The 10,897-nt window shown below is 43.8% G+C and overlaps 1 protein-coding gene across 1 annotated transcript; it reads right to left on the bottom strand.

Moving 5' to 3' along the window:
• Nucleotides 1-1,281: 1,281 nt before the first annotated feature.
• On the bottom strand, nucleotides 1,282-1,584 carry LOC148778771 (ribosomal biogenesis factor-like). Its single transcript, XM_088841299.1, has 2 exons — nucleotides 1,462-1,584; nucleotides 1,282-1,344 (listed from the first exon to the last, which is right to left on the bottom strand). The coding sequence occupies exons 1-2, from the start codon at nucleotides 1,582-1,584 to the stop codon at nucleotides 1,282-1,284; spliced, it is 186 nt and encodes a 61-aa protein (XP_088697425.1).
• Between the last annotated feature and the right edge of the window lie 9,313 nt (nucleotides 1,585-10,897).

Below are 10,897 nucleotides of genomic sequence, written 5' to 3' on the forward strand. Positions count from 1 at the left end.
ATGGTTGAGCCTGGACTGTACAGTTGTGTTCTAATTTCCAAGGGATATGTCTCTGTTTCCTACCAAGACCGTGCAAGAAAAGGTTCCTCTAAACAGAAAGGGAGTTTGGATACTAAGCACTCCTCAAAAATAGCCCAGCAAATATTGACTATTACAGAACCAAGTTCTAGGTGTAGAATCCTCTTTTTCCCAAACAGAAGAAGGGAGTTATTTCTGCTCTCAAAAGGATGAGGGCCCCTTTCTCTTTAAAAAAGAATACTAGCTGCCCAAAGTGTTCTGAAATATACAATTAATTTACATATTTAAGTTATATAAACATATATGTATTTGTATACTTATATTTGTATTTACATTATGCTTACAATGTAATAATTAACACACAATAATAATATCATTAATATATATTCATGATCTTCTTTGTGGGATCTTAGTTCCCCGACCAGGAATTAAACCTGGGCCTCAGCATTAGAAGCACAGAGTCCTGACCCTTGGGCCTCCATGGAATTCCCAAATAATTGTATTTTAAGTAAGAAATCTATAACTTCAAAATCTTTAAAACATTTAAAAACATTTAGACAGGTGTTAGGGCTTCCCTGGTGACTCAGTGGTAAAGAATCAGTCTTCCAGTGAAGGAGATGTAGATTTGACCCCTGGTTGGGAAGACCCCATATGTTTGAAGCAATAAGCCCATCCACCACAACCACTCAGCCTGCGCTATAGAGCCTGGGAACCATAACTACTCAGCCTGCGAAACTTTGAGCCTGTGACTGCAACAAGAGAGGCCACTGCAACAAGAAGCCAGAAGAGTAGCTCCTGCTCATCCAAACTAGAAAAAAGTCCATGCAGAATCGAAGACCCATTACAGCCAAAAATAAATAAAATTTATAAAATAAATTTTATAAAATAAACAGGTGTTAAAGGGAGAGTTCAATAATATTGAAATCTTTTTACTTCAAAAAGCTAAATATATACATATTATATTTCATATATATATGAAACACTCAAAAGCTACAAAGGGAAGCTCTGCTCAAATTCAAGAGAGTATGGTTAAAATTTTATGTCACTCTGTCACTTAGTATAATCTTTTCAAGACTTAAGATGTTGATATTTGCTCTTATATCCCATCTGCTTTAGAGTGCAGTAGTCGGGAAACATAGTGTTTTACATAAATGTATTTTCCAGATAACTGGAAAGTATCACTTTAAGCATTAATTTTTTTAATTATGATTTTTTTGTATAAAACATTTAATTTATTCATCTTTTTGATGCATTACCAGTGTATTACAACTGAGGCATTACTCTTGTGGCTTCATTAACATTAACTAGTACATTCTCATGACACTGCTGAGAAATCAGCTGTTTCTGCAGAGGTTCAAGGGAAAGGCCTTCTGAGAAGTTTGCAAATTCCTTTTGTATGTTTACAAAAGATGTATTCACTCTGTTAACTTTTTCATTATTTACAATGTTTATCTTCTTAAGGTTAGTGGTAACTGGTTTTGCTTTATTTTTAACCTTAAAGGTTTTTTTGCTGGCTATATGGAATACATTCCTGGACTTCTGCCCTCCTAGTATGTTCTTGGGCATTGTCAGGACTCCGATACCCTCCTGTAGCTTCTCAAGTTCCAGGTGACGCCATCTGTTCACACAAGACCCAGGCTAATTTTTTGTTTTTTTCCCACTGTGCAGCTTGCAGGATCTTAGTTCCCTAACCAGGGACTGAACCTGGGCGACGGCAGTGCAAACACTAAATCCTGACTATGGGACTACCAGGGAATTTCCTTAAAAATTCTTAAGTCATATGAGATTCTTATACAAGAAATGGAGACTATAGATTCTGTTATTTTCTAGTTTTATTTATTTTATATAAAAGATCTGTTGAGCTATGACTTATATTTTTGTTGTTTAGTCACTAAATCATGTCTGACTTTCTTGCGACCCCATTGACTGTAGCCTGCCAGCCTCTTCTCTCCATGGAGTTTCCCACTCAAGAATACTGGATTGGGTTGCTATTTCCTTCTCCAGGGGATCTTCCTGACCCAGGGATCGAAACTGCGTCTGCTGTATTGGCACGCAGACTCTTTACCAATGAGCCACTGTTGAAGCCTAGCATCACTCATATATACTCAGTTCAGTTAAGTTCAGTCGCTTAGTCGTGACCGACTCTTTGTGACCCCATGAACCACAGCACGCCAGGCCTCCCTGTCCATCACCAACTCCCGGAGTTCACTCAAACTCATGTCCATCGAGTCGGTGATGCCATCCAGCCATCTCATTCTCTGCCGTCCCCGTCTCCTTCTGCCCCCAATCCCTCCTAGCATCAGACTCTTTTCCAGTGAGTCAACTCGTCGCATGAGGTGGCCAAAGTATTGCAGTTTCAGCTTTAGCATAAGTCCTTCCAATGAACACCCAGGATTGACCTCTTTTAGAATGGACTGGTTGGATTTCCTTGCAGTCCAAGGGACTCTCAAGAGTCTTCTCCAGCACCACAGTTCAAAAGCATCAATTCTTTGGCGATCAGCTTTCTTCACAGTCCAACTCTCACATCCATACATGACCATGGGAAAAACCATAGCCTTGACTAGACGGACCTTGGTTGGCAAAGTAATGTCTCTGCTTTTTAATATGCTATCTAGGCTGGTCATAACTTTCCTTCCAAGGAGCAAGCGTCTTTTAATTTCATGGCTGCAGTCAGCATCTGAAGTGATTTTAGAGCCCCCAAAAATAAAGTCTGACATTGTTGCCACTGTTTCCCCATCTATTTCCCATGAAGTGATGGGACCAGATGCCATGATCTTTGTTTTCTGAATGTTGAGCTTCAAGCCAACCTTTTCACTCTCCTCTTTCACTTTCATCCAAAGGCCTTTGAGTTCCTCTTCACTTTCTGCCATAAGGGTGGTGTCATCTGCATATCTGAGGTTATTGATATTTCTCCCAGCAATCTAGATTCCAGCTTGTGCTTCTTCCAGCCCAGCGTTCCTCATGATGTACTCTGCATATAAGTTAAATAAGCAGGGTGACAATATACAACCTTGACGTACTCCTTTTCCTATTTGGAACCAGTCTGTTGTTCCATGTCCAGTTCTAACTGTTGCTTCCTGACCTGCATACAGGTTTCTCAAGAGGCAGGTCAAGTGGTCTGGTATTCCCATCTCTTCCAGAATTTTCCACAGTTTATTGTGATCCACACAGTCAAAGGCTTTGGCATAGTCAATGAAGCAGAAATAGATATTTTTCTGGAACTCTCTTGCTTTCTCCATGATCCAGCGGATGTTGGCAATTTGATCTCTGGTGCCTCTGCCTTTTCTAAAACCTGCCTGAACATCTGGAAGTTCATGATTCACATATTGCTGAAGCCTGGCTTGGAGAATTTTGAGCATGACTTTACTAGCGTGTGAGATGAGTGCAATTGTGCGGTAGTTTGAACATTCTTTGGCATTTCCTTTCTTTGGGATTGGAATGAAGACTGACTTTTTCCAGTCCTGTGGCCACTGCTGAGTTTTCCAAATTTGCTGGCATATTGAGTGCAGCACTTGCACAGCATCATCTTGCAGGATTTGAAATAGCTCAATTGGAATTCCATCACCTCCACTAGCTTTGTTCGCAGTGATGCTCTCTAAGGCCCACTTGACTTCACATTTCAAGATGTCTGGTTCCAGGTGAGTGATCACGCCATTGTGATTATCTTCGTCGTGAAGATCTTTTTTGTACAGTTCTTCTGTGTATTCTTGCCACCTCTTCTTAATATCTTCTGCTTCTGTTAGGTCCATACCATTTCTGTCCTTTATCGAGCCCATTTTTGCATGAAATGTTCCCTTGATATCTTTAATTTTCTTGAAAAGATCTCTTGTTTTTCCTATTCTGTTGTTTTCCTCTATTTGTTTGCATTGATTGCTGAGGAAGGCTTTCTTATCTCTCCTTGCTATTCTTTGGAACTCTGCATTCAGATGCTTATATCTTTCCTTTTCTCCTTTGCTTTTCGCTTCTCTTCTTTTCACAGCTATTTGTAAGGCCTCCTCAGACAGCCATTTTGCTTTTTCGCATTTCTTTTCCGTGGGGATGGTCTTGGTCCCTGTCTCCTGTACAATGTCACGAACCTCCATCCAAAGTTCATCAGGCACTCTATCTATCAGATCTAGACCCTTAAATCTATTTCTTACTTCCACTGTATAATCATACTAAACACATATTAAATATATGATTCAATGTCTTTTTAAAAGCATATTAACAGAGTTGTGCAACCATCACCACAGACCATTTTAGGACACTGTCATCATTTCAAAAGGAAACTCCATACCCATTAGCAGTCTTTCCTCAAGTTTCCCCAAATCCCCAGACTTAGGTAACTACAAATCTTTCTGTTTCTATAGATTTGCCTATTCTGGTCATTTCACATAAAAAGAATCATAATATGTGGTCTTTCATGAGTGACTTCTTTCACTTTGTATAATGTTTTCAAGGTTCATTCATGTTGTAGCATGAATCAGTACTTCATTTCTTTTATGGCCGAGTAGTATTGCATTGGGGGCTTCCCAGGTGGCTCTAGTGGTAAAGAATCTGCCTGCCAATGCAGGAGACACAAGAGACTTGTGTTTGATCCCTGGGTTGGGAAAGTCCTGTGGAGGAGGAAATGGCACCCCACTCCAGTATTCTTGCTTGGCAATTCCATGGGCAGAGGAGTCTGACCAGCTAGAGTCCATGGAGTCACAGAGTCAGATGTAACTGAGTGAACACAGAACACAGCATTTCATTGTGTGGATATATTGTATTTTGTTTATTCGTTTATCCCTCAGTGGATATTTGGGTTGTTCCCACTTATTGGCTATCATGAACAATGCTGTGATGAATATTTGTATGAAGGTTTTATTGTGGACATATGTTTGCATTCTGGGGGAGTCCCTAGGAATGAAATAGCTGATTTCCCTGATAGCTCAGTTGGTAAAGAATCTGCCGGCAATGTGGGAGACCTGGGTTCAATCCTTGGGTTGGCAAGATCCCCTGGAGAAGGGAAAGGCTACCTACTCCAGTATTCTGGCCTAGAGAATTCCATGGACTGTATAGTCCATGGAGTTGCAAAGAGTTGGACACAACTGAGCGACTTTCACTTACTTACTTATGCTAACTACATAAGGAGCTGTCAAACTGTTTTCCAAAGTTTCTGCATCAGTTTGCATTCCCATCGGTGGTGTGCAAGGGTCCTGATTTCTCTCCATCTTTGCCAGTACTTGTTATTTGTCTTTTTTCATTTTAGCCATCTTTGTGGGTGGGTGTGAAGTGGTATCTGATTGTGGTTATGAGTTACATTCCCCTGATGACACATGATGTTGAGTGTCTTTTTGTGCTTATCACACATTTGTTTATCTTCTGGAGAAATGTATGTTCATATCCTTTGCCCATTTTATAATTGGATTTTTGTCTTTTAATTACTAAACTGGAAGATCCCCTGGAGAAGGAAATGGCAACCCACTCCAGTACTCTTGCCTGGAAAATTCCATGGACAGAGGAGCCTTGTAGGCTACAGTCCATGGGGTTGCAAAGAGTCGGACACGACTGAGTGACTTCACTTCAAGAATTCTTTATATGTTACTCTGTTCTTGATGACTTAGAGCCTTCTTATGGACATCAACGACTGAGGTTCACCGTGATACAGGGGAGCTTTCATGGATCTGTAGACCCACGCAGAGTTGTCTGATCTATATTAAAAGGCAAGGCAAGGGCTTCCCTGGTGGCTCAGTGGTAAAGAATCCACCTGCCAATGCAGGAGACAGTTTCAATCCCTGGTCTGGGAATATCCCACATGCCGCGGAGCAGCTAAGCCTGTGCTATTGATCCTGTGATCTAGAGCCTGAAAGCCACAACTACCTAGTCCACTTGCTACAACTACTGAAGCCTGCAGGTCCTAGAGCCTGTGATCCACAAGAGAAGCCCTCACACCACAACTAGAAAGTAGCCCCCATTCGCTGCAACTAGAGAAACGAAGCAATGAAGACCCAGCACAGGCAAAAATAAATAAATAGTTTTGAAAAGGCAAGGTGATGCTATCAGAGAGAACTAAAAGGCACTTAGAAGAGCATGTCCTTGTATATTCGTGTATATCTTTTTTTCTTACTCTCTCTGCTATCACCTCTGTTCTTAGAACTGTAAATATTTATGATTGTTTACTCTAGGCAGAGGCCCAGAGTACTCAACTTCTCCCATGAATGAGGTGTCTGGGCTTGGAGACAGCTTTCTGCTGTGTTCGGGTAATTCTGTTACCTGGGACTGTGACTTACAGAGGAATTAGAGGCATTTTACATAAGTAGAGATAGTACTCTGGATAGGGGAGGATTAATTGGGACAGGTTTTGAGGAGGTGATCATTAGTGAAATGGAGAGGGAAACGGCAACCCACTCCAGTATTCTTGCTCCCCAATAAGGTAGTGGTGATAACCTGGCAGGAGAGTAGAGTCCTGTAGGAGGGAATTTGCAAGATGTGTGTGGGAATTGCCTCACTGGTGTGACTGATGTTGGTAACTATGGCCAGAAGCAATGGAGAGGAAGAGACTCCTTCAGAGTGGTGAAGGCTCTATACCCAACTCCTGAACTCACTGCCAGCCTGATGACAGTTGGTCAGATAGGTCAGGCTTCCTCTGGTTTGATGGGAAAAAAAAAAGATCACTCCACCCTGTTTCCGTCTTACCAGCCTCCCTGCGCACCCCGACCCGACTCTGTCGACCCCGCCGTGCCGCCCCCCCTCCCCCGCTTGCGGCTAAACTGCCCAACTGCCAATTAAACCCCACACTTCCCAGCATGCCTTGCACCACCCAGAACTCCAGTCCCCACCATTCATTCTGTTCCCTTCTGAAAGCAGCTCTAGCAAATAACCTGTCAGATTCAGGGCCTCTTGCTCTCACTCTCGGAGGGCCTCACCCCGCTCCCTGCCTTGACTGTGGCTAAACCTGCTACCACTTGACAGCAAACCACACTTGACACCGGCACAGGAAGGAGAACGGGGCCCACTGCCCTTGGTCTCTATCAAATCAACAAGCTAGTGCTGCTTCTCCCACAGCCGCTGCTTCTGAGCCTTCCACCCTTCTTTCCTCCCTCCCAGAGTCTCAGGAGACCCAGGGGGCTCCTTTGTGGTCTTATCACTGACATGTTGAGCTTCTGGGGGTAGGTGGATGAGAAATGTATTGAGGGGCTTTGGACCTGCACTCTGTGACAATTTGCATCTTGCCTCAGTGCCAAGGCCTCTCTGATGTCACTCTCCCAGGCCTCCTTCTCCCCAGGCACTCCTCTACAGGATCCTCAGGACCCTGCTTCTACCTCCAGGTCTGCAGCCCTCCCTGATCCAGAAAACCCACCACCATCTTTTCGCTTCTTTTGCCTCCAGGACCTTGCCTTATGGCTATGCCTTTCATCCTGCTGCCATTCTAGAATGTCACAGCTGTTGGGAAACATGGCCATGCTGTGGGACCAGCCAGCTTCAATTCTGAAACAGGTGCACAGTTCTGAAATCCAAAAAGCTCTGAGAATTAGAGGCTTTTTGGTGAATTTAACACAAACTCATTTGGTTGCAAAACCTGACCTGAACCGAGAAAAGCATATTTTGTTCACTGTATCTTTTGTCCACTTAATGTGAATACTTACTTAGGTTTGTGGCCAAAATGTTAGTGTTGATTTGAGGATGTAATTCTAGATCCCATTGGAGGAATTATGTAATATATGGTATATATACCATGTAACCATGAAAAATTGGGGTTTTTGAAAGACTTCTGGCCCCCAAATTTTATGTACTGTAATGCCATACAAAATAGAACTGGATAATTAACTGAATAGAATTGGATAATCCAAGTGACAATAATATAGAGCCAATCAAAATCATGTCCATGAAAATTTAGGGACATAAAAAAGCAATTCCAATGTACTGTTAAAAGCACATGGAATGTGATTTCAACTTTTTTTAAAAAATTATTTATTTATTTTTGGCTGTGTTGGATCTTTGTTGCTGCTCAGGCTTTTCTCTAGTTGTAGCGAATGGGAGCTCCTCATTGCGGTGGCTTCTCTTGTTGCAGAGCACAGGCTCTAGGCACACAGGTTTCAGTAGTTGTGGTTCCCGGGCTGTAGAGCACAGGCTCAATAGTTGTGGCCAAGATGCTTATGTTGCTCCACGGCATGTGGGATCTTCCTGGATCAGGGATCCAACTTGTGTCTCCTGCATTGGCAGGAGGATTCTTTACCACTGAGGCACCAGGGAAGCCCTCAACATTAGTCCCAGTCTGCCAGGGCTCACTGCCCTGGGGCAAGGGCAGGCTGTGGTGTGTAAATGATGAAGCCCCCTGCGCAGCACTTGATGGAACCATGAACAAAGTCCTGTGAGGACACAGGAGATATCATCGTCACTCCAACAATCTCTCCTTTACCTGGCCTTGTCTCATCATCTAATCATCATCTTCCTTACCTCTTCTTCGCTCTTTGACTTCATGCCCGGTCCTGTCTCTCAGGGATTCAGTTCAAAGGCCACCTCTTCCAGAAAGCTTTCCTTGAAATCTCTTCCTTCCATGACTCTCCCAGCACCTTGTTCCTGTTTTCTCCTCCATTCTGCCCTGAACTGGACCATAGTTAGGTGTATGTGCCCCTCTCTCTCAATGTCTTACTGCTGGCCCTGCCCTGGCACTGACATTATACTTCTGGAAGCATCTTGTTATCTTTGTACAATATGAAATCTTTATCATATGTTGATATGGTCAGTGTTTCCAGAAAAGGAAGAGGCAGTGTGCCCCCAAACATCAGCCACTGGAATTAGTGACTGGGGGAGGCCATAAGTTCGTTATTCTGGGAGAGTTTTGTGAACTAATTAAGTTCCTAACTTCCTGGGAAACAGGAAGCATGAGGAACTGGCCTCAGGACAGGAGACCCACCTCCTTGCCCAGAAGGTTCAGTTCAGTTCAGTTCAGTTGCTCAGTCGTGTCCGACTCTTTCTGACCACATGAATCACAGCATGCCAGGCCTCGCTGTCCATCACCAACTCCCAGAGTTCACTCAAACTCATGTCCTTCGAGTCAGTGATGCCATCCAGCCATCTCATTCTCTGTCGTCCCCTTCTCCTGCCCCCAAATCCCTCCCAGCATCAGAGTCTTTTCCAGTGAGTCAACTCTTCACATGAGGTGGCCAAAGTATTGGAGTTTCAGCTTTAGCATCAGTCCTTCCAATGAACACCCAGGATCGATCTCCTTTAGAACGGACTGGTTGGATCTCCTTGCAGTCCAAGGGACTCTCAAGAGTCTTCTCCAGCACCACAGTTCAAAAGCATCAATTCTTTGGCGTTCAGCTTCCTTCACAGTCCAACTCTCACATCCATACATGACCACGGGAAAAACCATTGCCTTGACTAGACGGACCTTTGTTGGCAAAGTAATGTCTCTGCTTTTTAATATGCAATCTAGGTTGGTTATAACTTTCCTTCCAAGAAGTAAGCGTCTTTTAATTTCATGGCTGCAATCAGCATCTGCAGTGACTTTGGAGCCCAAAAAAATAAAGTCTGACATTGTTTACACTGTTTCCCCATCTATTTGCCATGAAGTGATGGGACCAGATGCCATGATCTTACTTTCCTAAATGTTGAGCTTCAAGCCAACTTTTTCACTCTCCTCTTTCACTTTCATCAAGAGGCTTTTTAGTTCCTCTTCACTTTCTGCCATAAGGGTGGTGTCATCTGCATATCTGAGGTTATTGATATTTCTCCCAGCAATCTTGATTCCAGTTTGTGCTTCTTCCAGCCCAGCGTTCCTCATGATGTCCTCTGCATATAAGTTAAATAAGCAGGGTGACAATATACAACCTTGACGTACTCCTTTTCCTATTTGGAACCAGTCTGTTGTTCCATGCCCAGAAGGTTAGAGAATAGCAATAAAACATGCCCAGAAGGACCCTCAGCCAAGTCAACCTCACTTGCCTTCAGCCTTTGCTTTGACCCCTAACCTCTTCCAGGACTGGCATCATGAGGGCTTGAGTGGTACGAGTGTGGGTGGTGGCCTCTCCTCTTTCTGTTTTTGATTTTTAGTTCTTAAAAACTACATTCCAAATGAGGGAAATGAAACTACCGAGGACTCTCCCCCAGCAGCCAGCTGACATGGGGCAAGAGAATAATTCCTAGTTAATGCCCCAAAGGAAATCCCCTCCCTGTCATGTGCTGAGGCCAGGAGAAGTGGGGCAGGCACTAGTTCACTGCTCGGCCAGGCCCAGTCACCAAGGTGAAGGGCCAGGATGGAGTGGCTGTGCTGTCTGTGGCCAGGAGTGGAGAACCCAAAGCCGAATGGGAAACACCACACATGAGAGTGAGGTGGCTTGGGCCTGGGGTGAGCTGCCAGTTTCAGGGGAGGACCCAGCCACTCCACTGCTGGCCACTCTGGATTGTTCTCTGCTCCCACAGACACATCTGCAAGAGGGAAGCTGGCCCCATTTCTCCCAGTGAATCCTTTGAACACGTGGCCCCAACTCAGATGTGTCTCCCTTCACAGTCTCTGCTGTAGGTCTCTCCACCCTGCCCCCTGCCCCTCAGTCTTGAATAGTATCTGGGTAGCATCTGAAAAAGCAGTGGGAAGGGAGAGAAGAAGCCAGAGTACCTTTAATCTCTTTGAGAGACTGCAAAGTTCTACCAGTGACAGTATTATAAAGCTTAGATTAACAAAGAAGGGGGAAACAAGAAACCCTGAGAAGGCCGTGCCTAGAAAATCACCAGCATGGTATGTTTATTGCTTTCCTTTCTTCTTTCCTTCTCTTCCTTCCTTCCTTAAGCAAATATTTACTGAGCTCCTTTCTATTCATTGGGCATATATTTTTTGGAATAACCTATGACCCCTGTCTCAAGGAGTTTGTAGTGAAGTCGGGGAAACAAGACAGAAATCCTAAATTCACAATAA

This window comes from Moschus berezovskii, chromosome 1, assembly GCF_049115385.1.
Source record: "Moschus berezovskii isolate FMDL1 chromosome 1, NW_MosBer_1.0, whole genome shotgun sequence".
Classification (NCBI taxonomy): Eukaryota; Metazoa; Chordata; class Mammalia; order Artiodactyla; family Moschidae; genus Moschus; species Moschus berezovskii.